At 38.3% G+C, this 24,752-nt stretch overlaps 1 protein-coding gene across 1 annotated transcript in view; it reads left to right on the top strand.

The window, feature by feature from the left end:
* The first annotated feature begins 3,593 nt into the window (after nt 1-3,593).
* The window catches only part of MAGT1 (magnesium transporter 1), a 57,115-nt gene continuing 35,956 nt past the window's right edge, over nt 3,594-24,752 (top strand). The window contains exons 1-3 of the mRNA XM_007090779.3: nt 3,594-3,838; nt 12,254-12,423; nt 16,452-16,569. Coding sequence (XP_007090841.3) covers nt 3,737-3,838; nt 12,254-12,423; nt 16,452-16,569 — 390 coding nt within the window. The 5' untranslated portion in view covers nt 3,594-3,736. The remainder of the gene's footprint in view (nt 3,839-12,253; nt 12,424-16,451; nt 16,570-24,752) is intronic.

The following is a 24,752-nucleotide window of genomic DNA, read 5'->3' as shown; positions in this document are numbered from 1 at the left end:
TCAATTTAAGTTTTCCCACATTCTTACTGATATGATTTAATTTTTTTCTAATTTACTTTATCTTTTAAATTATTATTTTTTTAAGTAAGCTCTACACCCAATGTGGGGCTCAAACTCACAAGAGTCGCATGCTCAACCAACTAAGCCAGCCAGGCACTCGTCTAATTTATTTTCTAAATTGTGGTAAAATATACACAGCATAATATTTACCTTTAACAATTTTCAAGTGTACAGTTTAGTGGCGTTAAGTACATTCACATTTTTGTGCAATCATCATCACTATTCATCTTTAGAACGTTTTTCATCTTGAAAAACCAAATGATTTGTTTTTTACAATTGGATTATTTTATAAATATTTACATTATTGCAAAAGTCAAAACTATACACACTTGTATACTTAGAGAAGTGTCATTCCCTCCCATAACTGTTCCACTCCATTTCTTCCACCTCCTATAGATAACCAATTTCATTAATTTCTGGTTTAACTTTTTTTGTGTTTCCTTTTGCAAAAAATGGGCAAATATGTGTATATTTTCTTATTTCCTCTTCTATTTTACAGAAATGTAGCAAATATGTATATTCCTTTGTACTTTGGGTTTTTCCCACTTAACAAGAGATCTTGAAAATCCATATCATTTACATATATATATATATATATATATATATATATATATATATATATCTGTAAAATACTCAATGTTGTTTATCTATGTTGGAGGAGGTAATCGTGAGGACTTGACTGCTGGTTGACCTGCGAACTGGATCCAGGCAATCAGATACTCCTCACTCAAACCCCATTCTTGGAATGTACATTATGCTTACTATCTCCACAATGAGAGCTATTCTAATGACATAACTTTGAGAGTAAGTTATTGTTGAAACCACTTGTACAGAATACATGACTGAACCCATTTAAGGCCTTTTGAGATCTGGTGGGCAGGGGAGGAATTCTACTCATTTTGCAGCTGCCCAAGATAAGCCTCACAAGTAAGTTCCCTTGCTTAGTAAAAATACAACCTAAGTGTCCATTGATAGATAAATGGATACAGAAAACGTGTTATATACAGTGGAATATTACTTAGCCATAAAAAATGAAATCTTGCCATTTGTTTTTTAATGTTTATTTATTTTGAGTGGGAGAGAGAGAACAGGACAGCAGGTGAGGGCAGAGAGAAAAAGGGAGAGAGAGAATCCTAAGCAGGCTCCGCACTGTCAGGGCAGTGCCTGACATGGGGCTCAGTCCCACGAACCATGAGATCATGACCTGAGCTGAAATCAAGAGTTGGACATTGAACCAAGTGAGCCACTCAGGTGCCCTGAAATCTTGCCATTTGTGACAACACGAATGGACCTAGAGGATATGTACTAAGTAAAATAAGTCAGACAGAGAAAGGCAAATACCATGTGATTTCACTTATATGTGGAATCTAAAAAACAAAACAAAACAAATGAACAAACAAAAAACAGAAACTGGCTCATAAATACAAGCTGGCGGTTGCCAGAGGGGAGGGGGGAGGTAAGATGGGTGAAATAGGTGAAGGGGATTAAGAGGTACAATCTTCCAGTTGTAAAATAAATAAGTCATGGAGGTAAGAAGTACAGCATAGGGAATATACTCAATAATATTGTTATAACATGATATGGTGACAGATGGTGACTACACTCATGGGGGTGAGCACTGCATAATGTATAGAATTGTCAAATCACTTTGTTGTACACTTGAAACTAATATAACATTGCATTTCAACTATACTTCAAAAAAATAATTAAAAAATTTAAAAAACTTACCAATCTAGAATGGTCTGCTTCTTTCTTCAGTCTCTCCCTGCCCTGCATGTACGGGGGCCAGTTTGTGAACCAACAATGTACTATAGTATGTTCAGTCTCTTGTATTTGAATATTTGGGTGGTTTTGAGTATATTTCAGTTATAAATAGTGCTAAATGAGTAACTTTGTACACATATATTTTCTTACTTTTGGAGTAGATTCCTAGAAGTGGATTGCTGGATCAGAGGACAAATGCATATGTAATTTTGCTAGGTGCTGTCAAATTACCCTCTATCAATATACCATTTTGCATTTCCACCAGCATTATATGAAGGTGCATGTTTCCCAACAGCCTCGAAATTAGCATGTACTGAATTTTTGCCAACATGATAAGTGAGATTTCTCTGTTTTCTTTAAAAACTTACCTTAATTTTTACTTGTTCAATTTATATGCAGTAGAATTCATTCTTTTATGGTGTACCAGTCTGTGAGTTTTGACAAATGCCTAGTGTCACCACTCCAACAATAAAAGATATAACAGTTCCATCACCACAAAAACCTCCTTGTGTGACTCCTTTTGTAGCCAACCCTTTTCCCCACCTCCAACCCCAGACAGCCACTGATCTATTCTCTGTCCCTTTGAGTGTGTCTTTTCCAGAATGTCATATAAATGGAATTGCACAGCATGTCCCCATATACTTTTATTTTGTATTATTATTAGTGTCTGTGAACATTTTAAAATGTTTTTCATATCTCTCGATCACATCTCATCACTTTAGAACGAGCCATTTTCCTTTCTATATGCATATCTTTGTCTTCAACATAATGAAATTCTCTTTCTGTGTGTGTATGTGCATGTACTTCCAGCAAGGCCTAAAAGTGTAGTCATATCATGTTTCACACCATGAATTTAAATCCAAATTATAGGCACCTGATTTTATTTTGTTGGTATATTTTCCTCTGGAGTATATTATTCTTGTCTAGTTAAATCATCCCAGATTTACAACCTACTATGATAAACAGAACTGGACCAAATAAATGGAAACTTCTTTAGCTATGCAGCATTTTTGTTATTTTTTAGATAAGGGGAATTGGATGTTTAAAGAAACGGACTATGACACAAAAACTAAAAAGACAGATCTGCTTCCTTACAACCTTAGTTTCGCGCTCATCTCCCAAACAAAATAACAAAAAAGACGGCATTTGTTGTCTATAAACTGAAATTTAAGTCTTTGTTGGTGTTTTAAAGCAATAAAGAACGTTAACTTTAACATTTTCATGAAAAAAAAACTTAAATAACTTTGACGTCCACTCTGTTCAGAGGACAAGGCACAGTTCCTGGGACACAGAAAGTATTCAACAAGCTCTTACTCACTTTATTTTAAAAATCTCCCTCATTGATATCAAGTGTATTTCTGCTTTCCTGCCTTTACTATTTTCATCTGATTCGAAAAGCTTTACAGGCATAATGAGGAATAAGATAGCTAACATTCTCGTGGCTGGGCCCACTTTCTCTGGAACATTACATGAACAAAGTGGGTTTCAAGGACTTCTAAATCAGCGGGGAAAAGACTCCGTTTCAGCAACCTTAAACCATTTTGGATTAGAGTAGGAAAAAAAAAAACAAAAAACAACACCCCGCAACGCTTCCCAGCTGCGCATGCGCCTGTGAAGATCCATCAAATGTCTCAGCTTTTCGTAAACCAAAGGGGTGGTTAATCATCCTTAGCAAACCAATGAAAAACCACCAGATTATCCTTTTTCTATTGGCTAACAGAGACCAATTAGAAGTGAACCGTCTTTTAGCGGGCGTCTAGCAGTAGAGCGCCGTGACGTAATGTGAAGGGTCACCCAAAAGGGCTAAGTTGGACCAATGAGGAGGGACAGGGGGCTGGTTCGCCTGTTCTCACGCCCGACCCTCAGACCGAGCCCGAAGAAAGTTTAGCTTCTCAGAGGGAGAGGAGCGAACATGGCAGCGCGTTGGTGTCTTCGGTGTGTCTCCGCGAACATGGCGGTGGCGCTGCTGCTCAGTTACGGGGTTCCCTCAGCTTCTGCCCAAAGAAAGAAGGAGGTGAGGACGCTGTTTGCGACAACACGGGCTTTTCCCAAATAGTGGGGCTTGAGAGGGTCTGTACTCTTTCCCATTCTTTTTCCCCCAATGGTTCTGTGTCTTTTGGTGGCTCCATTTTCACCGTTTTTTAAGAGTTATGGGGTTCGCGAGAGAAGAAATTGTAACTTCTTGTCTTCTGGGGATGTAGAGTCTGAGAGGGGTGGGGTAGATGACAATCTGGCTTCGTTAGGCCTGTGCATGTACATAGTTGCCGAGTGTTGACAGTACTTTCAGTATGGGCCCCATCAGGTGCTAAGGGAAGTTTGACTTTAGGTCGGTGGGTAGATTTTCTGCAGTCCGTAGATGTAACTCCTTTCTAGACGACTAAGAGCTATATGTTTGTAGCATTTTCGCTTCAGGAATGTGAGAATTAAACTGAAAAGCTAAAACTATGCCAGGATTATGACATTGTCCAAATAAGTGATTCGAAGCAATTTACTGGGATGGAAGCTCTTAAAACATTTTCAATCATTTACTAATATCAAATATGCCAGGTACTGTTGTAGGAGCTTGATATGCGTAAGTGAACAAAACTAAGATTCCCTCTTTGTGGAATTTACTGGCTTTGGCAAGAAGAGGACATACAATATTCTTTACTTACCGTTAAGCAATGCAAGCAAAGGCATTTTAACATTGTGTTTTGAAACATTTGTGACTTAGAGCCATATGCTCTTAGAGATTTCAAGATTACTAACAATTATTTATGTTCTCTAATTTTATAGATGAGGAAAACTGAGTCCTAAGCTTACACAGTTATTTGTTGCAGAACAAGGACTAAAATCCTAGGTCAGTCTTATGCTAGTTCCTGTAGTACAGGAACTTTTTTTTGTGCTTCCTCTAGTACACAACACCTGTACACACACTTTTAAAATACCATTTAAACGTCTCAGATGCTTGTCAACTGAGCTGAATTTAAAGGAGCCTATTTTAGGGGTTCCTGGGTGGCTCAGTCGGTTGAGCGTCCGACTTCGGCTCAGGTCATGATCTCGCGGTCTGTGAGTTCGAGCCCCACGTCGGGCTCTGTGCTGACAGCTCAGAGCCTGGAGCCTGCTTCTGATTCTGTGTCTCCCTCTCTCTCTGCCCCTCCCCGCTCATGCTCTGTCTCTCTGTCAAAAATAAATAAACATTAAAAAAAATTAAAAAAAAAACATTTTAAAGGAGCCTATTTTTTTCTGTTTCTGAATATTTGAACTATTCGATAAAAGAAGCCAGGAAGTTAAAGTGAATTACTTATTAGGTTGGCAGAAAATTAAAAAAAACACAGTTTTCAAATGTACAGTGAAGTGAACAGGCTTTTTTGGGGGGTGGGGGATTCCAAGCTGTTTTTACATGGGTAACAAGATGCAGGGAAATACTTTTTTAAATTCTGTAAAAAAAATTTTTTTAATGTTTATTCATAGTCAAATGAGAGACAGAGTGTGAGTGGGGGAGGGGCTGAGAAAGAAGGAGACACAGAATCTGAAGCAGGCTCTAGGCACAGGGCCTGACACGGGGCTCAAACTCACAAACTGTGAGATCACGACCTGAGCCGAAGTCAGATGTTCAACCGACTGAGCCACCCAGGTGCCCCGGGAAATACTTTACATTTCAGGTGCCTTTTATGCACCCCCCCCCCCACCAACCTGCATATAAGTGCATATGTATGTGTAGAGAAACCTTTGTAAGGATACACAACAATCTTAACAGTGGCTATCTCTGGGTAGTTGGGATTGTTCATTAGGGGAACACTTTAACTTTTTACATTATATACAGGTATTGTCTGAATTTCTACAGTAACTACTTACTCCTTTTTAAATAAGAAAAGTGAAGATTTTTTAAAACTACTATTTCTACCAGTTAAATTCTATTTAGTCATTTAATCTTTCACTGAAATAGAAGAAGTGCCTAGCAGAAGATAGATTTTTAAATTTTATTTATTTATTTAAAAAATTTTTTTAATGTTTATTTTTGAGAGAGTGAGAGACAGAGTGGGATCGGGGATGGGGCAGGGAGAGGGAGACACAGAATCTGAAGCAAGCTACAGGTTCTGAGCTGTCAGCATGGAGCCTGACGTGGGGGGATGAACCGTGAGATCATGACCTGAGCTGAAGTCGGAGGCTTAACCGACTGACCCACCCAGGCGCCCCAGAAGATAGATTTTTTAAAAAAGGAATCAGCAGGGGAGCCTGAGTGGCTCAGTTGGTTGAGGGTCCGGCTTCGGTTCAGGTCATGATCTTGCAGTTTGTGAGTTCCAGCCCCGCGTCGGGCTCTGCTGACAGCTTGGAGCCTGGAGCCTGCTTTGGATTCTGTGTCTCCCTCTCTCTCTGCCCCTTCCCTGCTTGCACTCTGTCTCTCTCTGTCCCTCAAAAATGAATAAACGTTAAAAAATTAAAAAAATAAATGAAAAGGAATCAGCAATGAATTCTATGCTTTAAAATGATTAACATGGTGGATTTATGTTATGTAAATTTTATCTCAGTAAAATAGTTTAAAAAGGAATCAGATTCCAACTTCCTTCCCATCATGCCCACTTTTCAGACCCTTACCACTCTTGCAGATCTGTTGTGATACTGCCTAACTGGTCGTTTTGAACCCATCCTTCCTTCAACCAATCCTTCGTAGTGTTGCCAGAGATGCTAACATGAAAATCTGGAAGCCTTTTAAACCTATTTTGCAAAGTATAAAAAGGCTTCTGTAGCTTGTCCCTGGTTGGCTTGTTCCAGGCTTATCTCAGTCCAAGCTCCTCTCTATACTATGATTGCACTAGTCATACTGAATTATCTGCCTTCCTTGATATTTCTGTATTTTCTCGCAACTGTCTGTATTTGCTGGACTTCTGGAGTATTTTCCTTTTCTCTCACCCCACCCCCTCATTCACCTGAGGATTCCTACTCTTCAAGTCTTAGCTCAAACATTATCTTCTTCCTCAACCAAGCTTTTCCTAGTCCCCCCAGGTGAATTGAGATGAATTCAGCATATCACGTAATCATGTTCATATATCAGTCTTTCCCATAGTCTGTGATCATCTTGAATACAGATACTTTTAAATTAATTTTTGTTTCCTGGCATCCATCAATGTCAAAAAGGTCCTTGATAAACATCAAGTTAATTAATTAATTGTGTGTATATAGAGTCAGGAATCTGTTCTTTCACTTGCAGTTTGTTTAGATTTCACAGCCTGAAGTTGGATTTTCTCATCAGTAAACAAGGAATTAATATAGGATGGTAAAGATGGTTTAGTTTTTACCCTTTTCCCCTGTAACTGAGGATGTTTTAAGCTGTTTAAAAAAAGATAACTGTGATACTACTTAGAAACAAAAAATATAGGTGTTCTGTTACAGAACACTTACTTTTTTTGTCAATTTTGAAAACATTATTTATTTATTTATTTTAATGTTTATTTATTTTTCAGAGACAGACAGAGAGACATAGCATGAGTGAGGGAGGGGCGGAGAGTGAGGGAGACACAGAATCCAAAGCAGGCTCTAGGCTCTGAGTTGTCAGCACAGAGCCTGACGCGGGGCTCAAACTCACAAACCATGAGATCATGACCTGAGCCGAAGCCGGACGCTTAACCGACTGAGCCACCCAGGCCCCCCCACACTCTTTTTTTTTTTTTTTTTAATCTCAGGTCTATCCATCATAGTAGATGTGGCTTTAAACTTTAGGGTGATGTCCAGTCTTATAATCTAAGTGTTCCTTTTAAAAAGACACTTTTCCTAAAGTAATATAATTAAAAATCACTTCTCAAGTTCCTCCTGGTTGTCTGTTGTTAAATGTAATGCTACCCTACTTATCTGATTATTTACACTCATAACAGTGTTTTCACTGGAACATTGACTTATTCTATAATATTTATTCAATACCTTCTACATGCCAGGCACTGTGGTTTATATACGTTATCTAGAATTCTCACAATAACCCTGCAGAGTATTAATCCCTTTAGAAAGATGAGGGAAGAGGTAACTGATGTTGAACCAGAGAGATGTGAGCTTGCCCAAAGAAGCACAGCTCTAGAGACTGAGCTGGGATTTCACCCCAGGTCTGACTCCAAACCCTTTCCTCTCTGCTAGGCCACAAAGGTTCCTTTTGAAATGACTTATTTTATTTTTCTGATGAATTGTATCTCCCTTTAGTAGAAGGAAAATTGTTTGTCCTTGCATCTGGTGTCATTTTAGGAAGGCAGCATGATAAAAATGAGTAAGCATGACCTTTGATAAAATGATCTGTATATCTTGATCTACTTCTGGGAATCTGTAACAGAGAAATAATATGAAATATGGAAAACAATGAATGCACAAAGCATACTGAAGCCTAATAAAAATGATTATAATAATGCTAGGATGACAAATAGGTCTCCCCTCTTTTCTCAGTTTTCCAAAAAATTTTATAAAATATAAAAAGCATATATGTTAATGTAATCCAAGTGATCCTTAGCCAGTTACTCTTAGTCTCATTTTCCTTATCGGTAGAATGCAAAAATGCCTATTTCTATGCATATTGTGAAAATTAAATGATGAAGGCTGTAAAGTGCTTAATGCTGTACCTGGCATATAGAGGACATTAGATTAATATTAGAAAATAAGATTGTGTTCCTCTGTGGTAGTAAATTACTTTTCAGTTGATATCTTTGTGATATTTTTATGAATATTATTCAGAAAATAGAAGTACTACATATTTTGACAAGGAAGGTTATTGTTGGGAAAACTTCTACATTCTCTGACATTACTTTGAGAACTGACACATAAAATTGCCACGTGCAAAACCCCTGTGATTCTTTTTTTAATGTTTATTCATTTTTGTGAGAGAGAGAAAGAGAGCTAGTGAGCATGAGTGGGGGAGGGAGAGGGAGGCAGAGAGGGGGACAGAGGATCTGATGCAGGGCTCGAAAACATGAACCAGGAGATCATGACCTGAGCTGAAGTCAGATGCTCAACCCTTGTGATTCTTTTTTTAATTTTTTTTAACATTTATTTATATTTATTTTTGAGACAGAGAGAGAGCATGAACAGGGGAGGGGCAGAGAGAGAGGGAGACACAGAATGTGAAACAGGCTCCAGGCTCTGAGCTCTCAGCACAGAGCCTGACGCGGGGCTTGAACTCACGCACCGTGAGATCATGACCTGAGCCAAAGTCGGACGCTTAACCGACTGAACCACCCAGGCACCTCAACCCTTGTGATTCTTTAGAAAATAACTTATTACTAAGAACCAAAGGCCTAGTAGCAGTTGCAAAGCAAATTGAGGTACCCCCCAAAACTAAAACATCAAGAAGAGGGGACAGAGGTGTATTTTACCCCTGTCCAGAAATTAGGTAAACTGAGAATGGAGCAGATGACACTTAAGGATCAAAAAATGCTCCATTCTCAGGGGTGACTGAGTGGCTCAATTGGCTAAGAATGTGACTCTTGACTTCAGCTCAGGTCATGATCTCAACATAGTGAAATGGAGCTGAGGTCAAGGCCCCCTCCCACTGCCCATGTTGGATTCCATGCTGGGCGTGGAGCCTGCTTTAAGGTTCTCCATCTTCCTCTCCCCCTTCTCCACTTGTGTGCACACATACACTCTCCCTCTCTCAAAAAAAAAAAAATGCTCTCTTCTCTGCTTATTGTCTCTTTCCTTCAGTCATTATCTTCCAGATATGTTTCCAGATCTGTTCAATCTCTTAATTTAGTGATGGAGTTGGAAATGTATTCCTTAACCAGGAATTTTATTTCACTAATGTCTGAAAACTAGTGGATGATTAACAAAAAGCTGAAAATAGCAAGAAATGTTATGAATAAACCCTGATGGTCTAGAACACAGATACAGTCAAATAAGCTTTGTGGGAAAGGGAGGTGCATTTGAGAGGAATTCAGACTGGTGATGTTTAGCTTTATTACTTCTGAAATTCAGAAGAAATCTTAACGGCAGGATCAGATTTTAGTTTTAAATGATAATGGATTCCCATATGCTATTTTTCATGAGAGAGATTCAGGGACAGTAGGAGAATTTGTAGTTGTTAAGACTTAGTCTAATTTACTAGAACTAACTTAGATAAATATTATGCAAGCAGGTAGAGTGAAATGAAACTGTTGTGTCGCTGCCTTTTCTTGGCTCTCTTAATCCTTCGTAGCCCTAAAATATTCATCATACTTGATTATTACTAACAGGATTAGAGATATTAATTGACTTCCTGTTAGTGGGATTATTTTGTGGCCATACTAATTAAAATGTTTCCAGAGAAGAGAGAGTTCAAGCTTACTTAACTTTGTTGGTAAATATTTTAATTGTGAATAATATTGCTCCTTTTTTTTTATTTGAATAGAATATAGTGTAGTTCAAGAAGGAGGAAAATTACTTGATTGTAAAAGTCTTTCCTTATGAATTTAGTTTTTTCCATAACAACCCTGTATTTTGTTGTGAATAAATGTATTTAATACAAATTAAAAACTGTGAATGGATATGTTTTCTTAAATGTTTTGTAAAACTGTTAGTGGAAAAATTATTTGCAATAGTTGTTTCCAAATCAATTGCTTTTTGTAGTTTCTGAATAATTCATTTGATAAACCACCTACTTTCTGTACTATAGTTCTTTGTGGATCTTACCAATAACTATAAAATATTAACAAATAGAAGGGAATGAAGGGCATGAAGGGCATGGGCAACATTTTAATTCTTTACTTTTGAAGGTTATGTCTTTGGAAAATAAAGGGTATCTGGGGAGTGTATAGTGGGACTTAGTGTAGATGCTGTAGAAAAACAAAATTTTTATTTCTGAGCCATAGCTTTCAATACCCAAACAATGGGCTGTAGACAATGGATAAAAGGTACCCTAAGGAAGAAGTTTCTTCAGTACTAGAGATTTTACACTGATCAAGAAATCTTTCAACTCAGGGAGCCTGAGTGGCTCAGTGGTTGAGCATCTGACTCCTGATTTTGGCGCAGGTCATGATACTAGGGTCACGGGGTCAAGCCCTGCATCAGGCTCCACACTGAGCATGGAGCCTGGTTAGGATTCTCTCTCTCCCCTGCTCTGCCCATCTTCACCACTCACGTACTCTCGCTCAAAAATGAAAAATAAGTTACAAAATTAAAATAAAAAATGAAAGCTTTCAACTCAAATGTGAAAAGAGAAGTTCCATTATAAAACCACATACTAGAGAAGACAGAGGGCTAGTGAAAGAAGTATCTAGGACCTCTACTTTAAAAACTATAAAACATTGATGAATGAAATTGGAGATGACACAAATAAATGGAAAGATATCCCATGCTCATAGATTGGAAGAAGAAATACTGTTAAAATGTCCAAACTACACAAAGCAACTACAGATTTAATGCAATCCCTGTCAAAATACCGACAACATTTATCACATAACTAGAAAAAACAATCCTAAAATTTGTATGGAACCATAAAAAACCCCAAATAGCGAGAGCAATCTTTTTTTTTTTTTTAATTTTTTTTTAACATTTATTTATTTTTGAGACAGAGAGAGACAGAGCATGAACGGGGGAGGGTCAGAGAGAGAGGGAGACACAGAATCTGAAGCAGGCTCCAGGCTCCAATCTGTCAGCACGGAGCCCAACGCGGGGCTTGAACTCATGAACTGCGAGATCATGACCAGAGTCAAAGTTGGACACTTAACTGACTGAACCACCCAGGCACCCCTTCCTAAGATTTTTTATAGTTTTAATTTTTATATTTAAGCATGTGATCCAATTTAAGTTTTTTGTATAAAGTGTGAAGTTTAGTTCGAGGTTTGTGGTTTTTACTATGGATGTCCAGTTGCTCCAGCACTGTTTGCTGAAAAGGCTCTCCTTCCTTTACTGAGTTGTTTTTGCACCTTTGTGAAAAATCAGTTGGCTATACTTATTATAGGTCTATTTTTGGGTTCTTGTTTCTATGCCATTGATCTATGTATCTATTCTTTTTTATCAGTACCACCCTGCCTTGCTTACTGTAGCTATATAGTAAGCCTTAAAATCAGGTAGAGTGACTCTTCCGATTTTGTTCTTTGTTTTTGAGATTGTTTTAACTACTCCAGTTTCTTTATAGGTGTGTTTTGTTTTGTTTTGGTTTTGAGAAGCAACATCTTATACAAAAAGTAGCTGGTTGGTTTAACTCAACATTCTTTGGAATCTTTGGTAAATGAAAGGTTTTATGATTTTATATTTTATTTATGAGTAAATAATAAGTAATTCACATCAACAGTGTAGTATCTTACTAAATCTTATTATGAAATAATAGAATTTTAAGAATAATTATCATAATCAGCTCCAATTAGTAGATTCTATTTTTCTGTCTTTCACATTTTCTATGTACCTCTGCTTGTTAGTCTTGGTTTTAAGTTGCTTAGTTCAAAGGAACTTCAGATGACAAGTTGAGAGCATTAACACTATGCTCCTCCCTTTTTTTTAGATGGTGTTATCAGAAAAGGTTAGTCAACTGATGGAGTGGACCAATAAAAGACCCGTAATAAGAATGAATGGAGACAAGTTTCGTCGCCTTGTTAAAGCCCCACCAAGAAACTACTCCGTTATTGTCATGTTCACTGCTCTCCAACTTCACAGACAGTGTGTTGTGTGCAAGTATGAACTTTCAACTATACTTTAAAATTAAATAACATAAGATTTTAACCATTTCTCAATCCCAGAAGAACCAAATTGGTTCTGTGGGTACATAAACAATTAATGTCTGTATCTTACTTAGGATGTCTGTAGTAACACATAATACTACTGCCCTTTTACAGTATTTCTTAGTTTCCCACATTAGTGGGGGGAACAAAAAACAAGGATAAAGTATTCTGGTAGCCATGATAGGAATAATGTAAAAGTTGAATAATCGTCTTATAAATTGGTGTCACTTATACAAATGTATGCTAGTAGCATTGATGTAGTATTTTACCATTTGTAAGTGCTTTCAATTTCATACTCTTATTTTATACAACACCCCCAGAAGGTAAGTAAAGCAAGTATTCTCTCATTTATGAAGAAACAAGTTCCAAAATTTTTAACTGGTTTACCCAAAAGTAGAGATAATTATTAATGCAATAATGGTAGCTATATCCAAATTTGGAATTACAAGAGAACATTTTTAGAAAATAAAGATGTATGATTTAGAGATGTTTTCTTTTTTCTAGATTATTTTGTTGGGATTATAAACCGTGGAAATGGCGACTAATCTCAGTTAAACTTTCATCAAACAATGGTGTATTGATTTTATTTTCCTGTTTCTGAATGATCTTAGGAACAAAGATTGATATTTCTTTAAACAAAAGGACTTTAAACAAAAGGACTATATTTCTTTAAACAAAAGTACAAATAGTGGGTACTGAAAAATAGAACAGCTTTAGCTTTTTGGTGTTTTTTTTTTAACTTATATTTGAGATCAGTGTGTGTGGTCTGGGAATTCACTTTAAATGAAATGACAAAGCTACCCTGTGACGAACTAATTTAATAAAATCTTGAAGGCTTTCCAAATTCTGACACCCTGGGCCTATGTGAAGGAATAGACAATTTTTTTTTTTTAGAGTATACATTATGCTACCCCAAGACTTCTATCTTTTCTTAAAGGATTTTCTCCCTAGAGTTAAGAGATAGTCAAGGTAATTGGTACTATGGGTAGTACTTATATTTGAAGAGATGTTATGAATAAACATAAAATCTAAAATCACTCCTTTTTTAAAATTTTATTTTCTTTCATTTTTTTAATTTACATCCAAATTAGTTAGCATATAGTGCAACCATGTTTCAGGAGTAGATTCCTTAGTGCCCATTACACATTTAGCCCATCCCCCCTCCCACAACCCCTCCAGTAACCCTCTGTTTGTTCTCCATATTTATTAGTCTCTTATGCTTTGTCCTCCCTGTTTTTATATTATTTTTGTTTCCCTTCCCTTATGTTCATCTGTTTTGTCTCTTAAAGTCCTCATATGAGTGAAGTCATAAGATTTTTGCCTTTCTCTGACTAATTTCACTTAGCATAATACCCTCCAGTTCCATCCACGTAGTTGCAAATGGCAAGATTTCATTCTTTTTGATTGCCAAGTAATACTCCATTGTATATATATACCACATCTTCTTTATCCATTCATCCATCGATGGACATTTGGGCTCTTTCCATACTTTGGTTATTGTTGATAGTGCTGCTATAAACATGGGGGTGCATGTGTCCCTTGGAAACAGCACACCTGTATCCCTTGGATAAATGCCTAGTAGTGCAACTAGGGTAGTTCTATTTTTAGTTTTTTGAGGAACCTCCATACTGTTTTCCAGAGTGGCTGCACGAGCTTGCATTCCCACCAATGATGTAAAAGAGATCCTCTTTCTCTGCATCCTCGCCAACATCTGTTGTTGCCTGAGTTGTTAATGTTAGCCATTCTGACAGGTGTAAGGTGGTATCTCATTTGTATTTCCCTGATGATGAGTGAAGTTGAGCATCTTTTCATGTGTCGGTTGGCCATCTGGATGTCTTTGAAGAAAAAAAAAATTTTAACATTTATTCATTTTTGAGAGTGAGAGAGACAGAGCATGAGCAGGGGAGGGGCAGAGAGAGAGGGAGACACAGAATTGGAAGCAGGCTCCAGGCTCTGACCTGTCCGCACAGAGCCTGACGCAGGACTCAAACTCATGGATCATGAGATCATGACCTGAGCTGAAGTCAGACGCTCAACCGACTGAGCCACCCAGGCAGCCCTCTTTTTTAAAAATTTTTAAATGTTTTTAATTTATTTTTGAGAGAGAGAGAGACAGTGTGAACAGGGGAGGGGCAGAGAGAGGGAGACACAGAACCTGAATTAGGCACAGAGCCCAATGCAGGACTTGAACCCATGAATCGCGAGATCATGACTTGAGCTGAAGTCAGATGCCCAACCGACTGAGCCACCCAGGTGCCCCTAAAATCACTTTTTTCCTTTATGTTTATTTATTTTAGAGAGAGAGAGAGAGACCACGTGTGAGTGGGGGAGGGGCAGAGAGAAAGGGAGACAGAATCCAAAGCAGGCTCCAGGCTCCGAACTGTCAGCACAGAGCCCGACGCGGGGCTCAAACTCACGAACTGCGAGATCATGACCTGAGCTGAAGTCAGATGCTCAACCGGCTGAGCTGTCCAGGCGTCCCCTAAAATCACTCTTAGTTCAATAATTTACTCAGCAATCAAGAGTATATAAAAAATCAGGAAACAAACACAAACTCCTTCATAATTCTGTATTAAATGCAAATTAATGACAAGTGTTTATTAGTATCTTACTTTCTATAGTACCAAATTTAATATTAGCTCACATTTTCCTAAACTCATTCAAAAAATAAAAGTTAACAGCAATGTGTATAATACTATATATTTGGTGCTATCAGGATGAGAAGTGTAAGATGCCTATCCTTATAATATGGCTAGGGAAATGAATTCCACACGTGAAAATTTAGCTGATAATATAAGGCAATTTATAATTAAGTAGCAAATGGATTATGTACATAATAAATACTACAAGATTTCAGGAAGGACTTAAAATAGGAAGATTGGGATTGGCCTGAAGAAGAAAGGATTTGTATTAAGGCTAGACAGATGGATCAGATTTAGATAGAAGTAGGATATTTTGGTTAGAAATAAAAATGTGTGCAAGGGTACAGAGATAGTGGCAAATAAAGTGCTGGAATTAAGAAGTCCTGTTTTGGATTGATTAGTAGTAAGGCTACATAAAAGCTAGATGCCTTATTAGGACTAGATGATAAAGAATCTTGAATGACCAGTGAAAGCTTAGAGACTGTTCTAAGGTAGTAGAAAAGCAATAGTGGTTTCTGAGAAGAGTAGGAGTTTCAGGAAAGTAGTAATTTAGGAAGACTGATGTATATTGCAGTGTAAGAAGAAGGATTGGAGAAGGAGAAACTAGAGTCAGTATTTTAATATTCTAATGTCCAATATTAAGGATCTGACTTTAGCTGGTGGCAATGAAAGTTAATTAGAAGGGATGGAGTTAAAAGATAATTGCGAATGAAGAATGATCAGATCTTGGAAACTGAAAACATTTGGGCAATAAGGGAAAAGTCAAACGTGACTTGAGGTTTCACTTAATCTCAATTCCCTAGATTCTTCTTATCTTTCACCCTAATAATTCCTATGACTGTATTTTTATTTACTGACTAGCATGTTACACATTAGATTTATAAAATGGATTACTATTATAGCCTTCTTTCTCTGGAAATACTTAAACCTTGTCTTTAAACACTTAAGTAATTTAGAGTATTAAAAAAGTTGTTGTACACTTAGCTGTATTTTTCCAGTGACTACTTAAAGAGCTTTGAAATAAGAAACAGGCACAAAGTATGAAGCTGAGTTGAGTAACTACTTTCTGTTGAAATCCCTAGCACTTAGGATAAGCCTTCTCTCATGTCAAAACAGTGGCAATTTTTTCCAAGGTTTGTCCTAACCCTGTCAGCAGAGCCTTACTGCTCGCTCTCTCTCTCTCTCTCTTCCTTTCCTCCCCTCTCTTTCTCTCTTAAAAATATTTCCCCCCCCTTTGGAAAAACTGCTATGGCTTCTTTGGCTCTGTTTTACTGCTGACAAACTAGATTGCTTTTAAAAATGTTTTATGTTTTATCTTCACAAATCTGCTTGTATCTAGGCAAGCTGATGAAGAATTTCAGATCCTGGCAAACTCCTGGCGATACTCCAGTGCATTTACCAACAGGATATTTTTTGCTATGGTAGATTTTGATGAAGGCTCTGATGTATTTCAAATGGTAAGATCTTCGGCTTATTTTATTAAGTAGGGATAAACTAACTATAGATAAAGTAGAATATCTTTTTCAATGGTCGCAAGAATTCTTATTTATATATTCTTTATTATCTAAGTACAATGGATATACAATGTCGTATTGCTTTCAGGTGTACAACATAGTGATTTCACAATTCCATCCATTACTCAGTGCTCAGCATGATAAGGGTATTCACCATCCATCACCACACAATGTTATTACAATATTTTGACTATATACCCTATGCTCTACTTTTCATTTCTGTGACTTATTTGTTTTATAACCGAAAGTTTGTTCCTCTTAATCTCCTTCACCTATTGCCCATCATCCCTTCCCTCTGGCAACTACCAGTTTGTTATCTGTATTTCTTTTTAAAAACAATATTTTTAATGTTTATTTTTGAGAGAAAGAGAGTGCGAGTGAGGGAGGGGCAGAAAGAGAGAGAGAGAGACACAGAATCTGAAGCAGACTCCAGGCTCTGAGCTGTCAGCACAAGGCCAACATGGGGCTCTAACCCATGAACTACGAGGTCATGACCCGAGCTAAAGTCAGACACTTAACTGACTGAGTCACCCAGGCGCCCCTGTTCTCTGTATTTCTGAGTCTGTTTCTGTTTGTTTGTTGGTGTGTTTTTTAGATTCCACATATAAGTGGGGCACCTGGGTGGCTCAGTCGGTTAAGAGGCCGACTTCGGCTCAGGTCATGACCTCGCGGTCCGTGAGTTTGAGCCCCACGTCGGGCTCTGTGCTGACAGCTCAGAGCCTGGAGCCTGTTTCAGATTCTGTGTCTCCCTCTCTCTGACCCTCCCCCGTTCATGCTTTGTCTCTCTCTGTCTCAAAAATAAATAAACGTTAAAAAAAAATTTTAGATTCCACATATAAGTGAAATCATGTGGTATTTATCCTTCTCTGTCTGACTTATTTCACTTAGCATAATACCCTCTAGTTCCACCCATGTTACCACAAATGGCAAAATTTCATTCTTTTTCATGGATGAGTAATAGTTCGGTGTGTGTGTGTGTGTGTGTGTGTGTGTGTGTGTGTGCGCGCGCGCGCACACGCACACGTGTATATACATGTCATATCTTTTATATCCATTCATCTATCAATGGACATGTGGGTTGCTTCTATATCTTGGCTATTATGAATATCTCTGCAATAAATAGGAATGCATATATCTTTTCTTTTTTTTTTAATTTAACTTTATTTTTTATTTTTTAAGATTTACATCCAAATTAGTATATAGTGAAGCAATGATTTCAGGAGTAGATTCCTTAACGCCCCTTACCCATTTAGCTCATCCCCCCTCCCATAACCCCTCCAGCAATCCTCAGTTTGTTTTCCATATTTATGAGTCTCTTTTGTTTTGTCCTCCTCCCTGTTTTTATATAATTTTTGTTTCCCTTCCCTTATGTTCATCTGTTTTGTCTCTTAAAATTCTCATATGAGTGAAGTCATATGATTTTTGTCTTTCTCTAATTTCACTTAGCATAATACCCTCCAGTTCCATCCACGTAGTTGCAAATGGCAAGATTTCATTCTTTTTGATTGCCGAGTAATACTCCATTGTGTGTGTGTGTGTGTGTGTGTGTGTGTGTGTGTGTATCTACCACATTTTCTTTATCCATTCATCCATCGATGGACATTTGGGCTCTTTCCATACTTTGGCTATTGTTGATAGTGCTGCTATAAACATGGGGGTGCATGTGTCCCTTGGAAGCAGCACACCTGTATCCCTTGGATAAATACTTAGTAGTGCAATTGCTGGGTCATAGGGTAGTTCTATTTTTAGTTTTTTGAGGAACCTCCATACTGTTTTCCAGAGTGGCTGCACCAGCTTGCATTCCCACCAAAGATGCAAAAGAGATCCTCTTTCTCTGCATCCTCGCCAACATCTGTTGTTGCCAGAGTTGTTAATGTTACATGCTGACAGGTGTAAGGTGGTATCTCATCGTGGTTTTGATTTGTATTTCCCTGATGATGAGTGATGTTGAGCATTTTTTCATGTGTCGGTTGACCACATGGGTGTCTTCTTTGGAGGAGTGTCTATTCATGTCTTTTGCCCATTTCTTCACTGGATTATTTGTTTTTTAGGTGTTGAGTTTGATAAGTTCTTTGTAGATTTTGGATACTAACCCTTTATCTGATATGTCGTGTGAAAATATCTTCTCCCATTCTGTTGGTTGCCTTTCAGTTTTGCCGATTGTTTCCTTCGCTGTGCAGAAGCTTTTTATTTTGATGAGGTCCCAGTAGTTCATTTTATAGGAATGCATATATCTTTTCTAATGTTTTCATTTTCTTTGGGTAAATAGTAGTGTAATTCTTGGGTCATATGAGATTTCCAATATTAATTTTTTGAGGCATCTGCATACTGTTTTCCATAGTGTTGCACAAATTTACATGTCCACACCAACAGTGCACAAGGGTTCCCTTGTCTTCACATCTTTGTCAACACTTGTTATTTCTTGTCTTTTTGATTCAAGCCATTCTGACAGGTGTGAGTCAATATCTCATTCTGGTTTTGATTTGTATTTCTGTGATGATTAGTGATATGGAGCATCTTTTCATATGTCTATTGGCCACCCGTATGTCTTCTTTGGAAAAATGTCTATTCAGTTTCTCTGCCCATTTTTTAATTGGATTATTTGGGGGTTTTTTGGTGTTGAGTTATATGTTCTTTATATATTTTGGATATTATCCCTTTGTTAGATAATGTGATTTGCAAATATCTTCTATTCAGTTAGGTTGCCTTTTTGTTTTGTTGATGATTTCTTTCCCTATGCAAAAGCTTTTTATTTTGGTATAGTCCCATTAGTTTATTTTTTATTTAATTTCCTTTGCCTGAGGATACATATGTATAAATATGTTGCTATGGCCAATGTCCAGGAGATTACTGTATGTATTTTCTTTTAGATTTGTGGTTTTATGTCTCACATTTAGGTCGTAGGACTGCTTTTGTGGTGTCCCAAAGATTTTGGACTGTTATTTTTCTGTTTTCATTGTCTCCATGTATTCTTTAATTTCCTTTTTGATTTATTTGTTGACCCATTGGTTGTTTTAGGCCCCATGCATTTGTGTTTTTTCTGTTTTTTTTTTTTCTTGTAATTGATTTCTAGTTTCATTGCATTGTGATTGAAAAGATGCCTGATATGATTCCAATCTTCTTAAGTTTTGAGACTTGTTTTATAACCTAATTTATGATCTATTGAGGAGAATGTTCCACGTGCACTTGAAAAAAATGTGTATTCAGCTGGGTTTTTTGGATAGGGTGTCCCATATGTATCTGTTAGGTCTGTCTGGTCTAATGTGTCATTCAAAACCACAATTTTTTTTATTGATTTTATGTCTCGATGATCTACCCATTGATGTCAGTGGGATGTTAAAGTCTCCTACTATTATTGCATTATTGTCAGTGTCTCTCTCTATATCTGTTAATATTTGCCTCATTTATTTCAGTGCTCCTATGTTGGGTGTGTATTTATAATATTTATAATTGTATTGTTAAATTTATCCTTTTATCATTACGTAATGCCCTTCTTTGTCTCTTGCTACAGTCTTCTGTTTTAAGTCTGTTTTCTCCAATATAAGTATACCTGGCTATTTTTCCTGCCTTCATTTTCATGGAATACATTTTCCATTCCTTCACTTTCAGTCTGTGTGTTTCTTTAGGTCTGAAATGAACCTTTTGTAGGCAGCACATAGATTGTTCTTGTTTTTTATCCATTCAGTCACCATATTTTTTTTAGAGAGAGAGAAAGAGCACAAGAGAGCACACACAAACGGGGGAGGGGCAGAGAGAGAGAGGGAGAGAGAAAGAGAGAATCTTAAACAGTCTCCACATCCAGCACAGAGCCCAAAGGCGGGGCTTAATCTCATAATCCTGAGATCATGACCTCAGCCAAAATCAATTGTCAGACAGACACTTGGACACCTTGGGTGGCTCAGTTGGTTAAGCGTCCGACTTCAGCTCAGGTCATGATCTCTCAGTTTGATGGTTTAAGGGTCTGAGCCCCACATTGGGCTCTGTGCTGACAGCTCAGAGCCTGGAGCCTGCTTCAGATTCTATGTCTCCCCCTCTCTCTGCCCCTCCCCTGCTCACGCTCTTTCTCAAAAATAAGTAAACATTAAAAAAAAATTTAAAGAGTCAGATGCTTAACCAACTGAGCCACTCAGGTGCTCCATGATATGTTTTTTGATTAGAGCATTTAGTTCAGTTAGAGTAGTTACTGATAGGTATGTACTTAGTGCCATTTTGTTATTTTTTTTTCTGGTTGTTTTTGTAGGTCTTCTCTGATCTATATTTTCTTCTTCTCTTCCCTTGTGGTTTGATGGATTTTTCTAGTGTTGTGGGTGGATTATAACATTCTATGTTACCTTGTTTTTAAGATTTTGTATATCCCTTGACTAATTTTTGTAGATATAATTGATTTTACTTCTTTTGTGTTTTAACTTCCATGCTGGCTTTATAAGTGATTAATCTAATGCCTTTACTGCATTTTTGCTTTCACCATTGAAATTTCCTCATTTCATAATTTTCTTACTTCTAGTTATGGCCTTTTTCCACTTAAAGAATGCCCCTTCATGATCTCACTATTGGTGAGTTTGAGCCCCACATTGGGCTGTGCTGGCAATGCAGAGCCTCCTTGGTATTCTTTCTCTGTCCCTCTCTCTCTGCCCCTCCCCTGCTCTCTCTCTCTCTCTCTCTCTCTCTCAAAATAAATAAACTTTCTCTTTTTTTAACATTTATTTATTTTTGAGACAGAGAGACAGAGCGTGAATGGGGGAGGGCCAGAGAGAGAGGGAGACACAGAATCTGAAACAGGCTCCAGGCTCTGAGCTGTCAGCACAGAGCCTGACGTGGGGCTGGAACTCACGGATTGCGAGATCATGACCTCAGCCCAACTGACTGAGCCATCCAGGCGCCCCAAAATAAATAAACTTTTAAAAAATAAAATAAAGAATGCCCTTATCATTTACTCTAAGTTTGGTTTAGTGGTGATGAACCTCTGTAACTTTTTTTTTTGTCTCAGAAACTCTTTATCTGCTCTTCAATTCTGTTGCTAACCTTACCTGGTAGAGTATTTTGGTTGCTGTTTTTTTTTCTTTCAGCACTTTGAATATATCATGCCACTCTCCCTTCTGGTCTGCAAAGTCTCTGCTGAAAAACTCAGCTGGTAGCCTTACTGGGCTTCCCTAGTATGTAACTGTTTTCTCTTGCTGCTTTTAAATTTCTCTATTATTAATTTCTGCCATTTTAATTATATGTTTTTGTGTAGACCTACTTGGATTCATCTTGTTTTGGGTTTTCTGTGCTTTCTGGACATGGATGTCAGTTTCCTTCCCCATATTAGAGAAGTTTTCAGCTATTTTTTCTTCAAATAATTTTTTCTTCCCCCTTCTTTCTGTCTTCTCCTTCTGGGATCCCTGTAATGCAAACATTATTATGCTTGATGATGTCATAGAGGTCCCTTAAGCCGTTCTCTTTTTTAAAAATATTTTATTTTTAAGTAAAACAACGTGGCACTTGAACTCTTGACCCTGAGATCAAGGGTTGCATGCTCTTGCAACTGAGCCAGCCAGGTACCCCAAGCTGTTCTCTTTTTTTATTATTCTTTTATCTTTCTGCTATTCAGCTTTGTTGCTTTATATTATCCTGTCTTCCAGATTGCTGAACCATTCTTCTGTGTCTCCCAGTCTGCTGTTTATTCCCTCTAATGCATTTTTTAATTCAGTTATTGTGTTCTTTACCTCTGTCTGGTTCTTTTGGATAGTTTTTATCTCTTTTTTGAAGTTCTCTCTGAGTTCATTCACCTTCTTTTCAAGTCCAGTGAGTACTTTTATTTATTTATTTGTGAATATAATTTATTGTCAAATTGGCTTACATCCAATACCCAGTGCTCATTCCAATAGGTGCTCTCCTCAATGCCCATCACCCATTTTCTCCTGTCCCCCACCTCCCCCCCCACCCTTAGTTTGTTCTCTGTATTTAATAGTCTCTTGTGGTTTGCCTTCCTCCCTCTCTGTTTGTATCTATTTTTTCCCTTTCCCTTCCCCCATGGTCTTCTGTTCAGTTTCTCAAGATCCACATATGAGTAAAAACATATGATATCTGTCCTTCTCTGACTGGCTTATTTCACTCAGCATAATACCTTCCAGTTCCATCCACGTTACTTCAAATGGCATGATTTCATTCTTTCTCATTGCCAAGTAGTATTCCATTGAATATATAAACCACATCTTCTTTATCCATTCATCAGTTGATGGGTATTTAGGCTCCTTCCATAATTTGGCTCTTGTTGAAAGCGCTGCTATAAACATTGGGGTACACATGCCCCCATGCATCACCACCAGTGAGTACTTTTATGACCATTGCTTTGAACTCTTTATCGGGCATATTGCTTATGCCCATTTTGTTAGCTCTTTTTCTGTGATTTTGGCTTGTTCTTTTATTTGGGACACAGTCCTCTGTCTCCTCATTTTGTCTATTTCTGTGTTTGTTTCTTTGTGGTCATGTAGGTCACCTACATCTTCTGGTCTTTTTTTTTTTTTTTCCTGGTCTTGAAAGTAGTGGCCTTGTATAGGAGAGGCCTCATGGTGCCCTGTAGTACAGTTACCCTGTACACCAGAACCAAGTGCTCCCTATATGAGCTACATGTGCCCTCCTGTTGTGGATGTGCTGTGATTGCTGTGGGCATGCTGGTGGGTGGGGCTGGCCCTCACCCCAACTGGTTTCAATAACCAATTCACCTACTGCAAGTGCACTAGACAGGGTTTGCTTCCTACACTGTTGAGAGGCCCTGCTGCAGCCCTCATGGGCTTGTTGGTGGATGGGTCTGGCCCTAAACCTGGTTGTTTACAGCCAGGTGCTGTGATAGCTACAGATGCAGGGAAGGGTAGTGCTGGCGCTGGCTGTCAGTGCAGTTAGCTAAGAGGCCTGCCTTTAGGAACTGCAGGCATGCTGTTGTATGTGGTTATCTCCTCCCCACCCTAGGGCAGAATTCATTTTGGAAGGGTGCTAGTTCCAACTGGAGCTGCCTGCCAAGTGTGGTGGGGCAGAAGCCACTTTGCAGGGGCACCTGCCAAGGTGTGTGTGTTAAGTGGGGCAGGTCTAAAGAGGAATGCCAGAGCCAGACATGTGGCACTAACAAGGTAGATGGAGAGTGTGTGAACTGGCTTCCACAAGTGACTGAATATGTAGGCTAGGGGTGGGCAAGATAAAAATGGTACCCACTAGCACTTTTGTTCCCAGAGAAGTCTGCAGATCCCTGCCCCTCCAGCACATGTCCTAAAATTGGTGAGTAAATTTCCTTCATATATACCCCAGGTACTTTTCAAACTGCTGCTTCTGTATTTCAGGCTAAGTCATTTAGTGTGCTGATTCTTTGAGGGTAGGGATTCATTTTCTTTTTCCTATTTCCTTCTTGCTCTCCCGGAGTTAAGCCCCACTTCTTTTCTTTTCTTTTTTTTTTTATAACTTTTTTTAATGTTTATTTATTTTTGAGATAGAGACACAGAGTGTGAGCAGGGGAGGGTCAGAGAGAGAGGGAAACACAGAACCCGAAGCAGGCTTCAGGTTCTGAGCTGTCAGCACAGAGCCCGACATGGGGCTCGAACCCACAAACTGTGAGATCATGACCTGAGCCGAAGTCAGCTGCCCAACCAACTGAGCCACCCAGGCGCCCCTTAGCCCCACTTATTTACAAAGCAAGATGTATGGAGACTTACCTTCCCAGTGCAGGCCTTCAGGGCCAGGGGTCCCTGGTGTGGGATCTGATTAATTGCCTTGCTCCTCTGTGCTTGTGATGTCCCTTCTATTTGTGGTCATTTGTACTGGGGGTTTGGTTTCCAACCATATCTCCATTCCTCCTACCCTTTTTGATGTGGTCTATCTACAACTAGCCGTGGAAGATCTTTTCTGCCAGTCTTCAGGTCATTTTCAGAATTAGTTTCCAATACATGTAGCTGCTGCCTCAATGTGTCCATGGGGCAAGGTGAGCTCAAGGTCCTCCTACTCCTTCATCTTCCCTTGGCCACAAAAAGTTTTAAATATTTATTTATTTTGAAAGAATGAGAGCGAGTGAGTTGGGGGGAGGGGCAGAGAGAGAGGGAGAAGGGGAATCCCAAGCAGGCTCCACGCTGTCAGCACAGAGCCCAGTGCAGGGCTCTTTC

Source organism: Panthera tigris, chromosome X (genome assembly GCF_018350195.1).
Source record: "Panthera tigris isolate Pti1 chromosome X, P.tigris_Pti1_mat1.1, whole genome shotgun sequence".
Lineage (NCBI taxonomy): Eukaryota > Metazoa > Chordata > Mammalia > Carnivora > Felidae > Panthera > Panthera tigris.
This window is presented reverse-complemented; position numbering and strand designations above follow the sequence as displayed.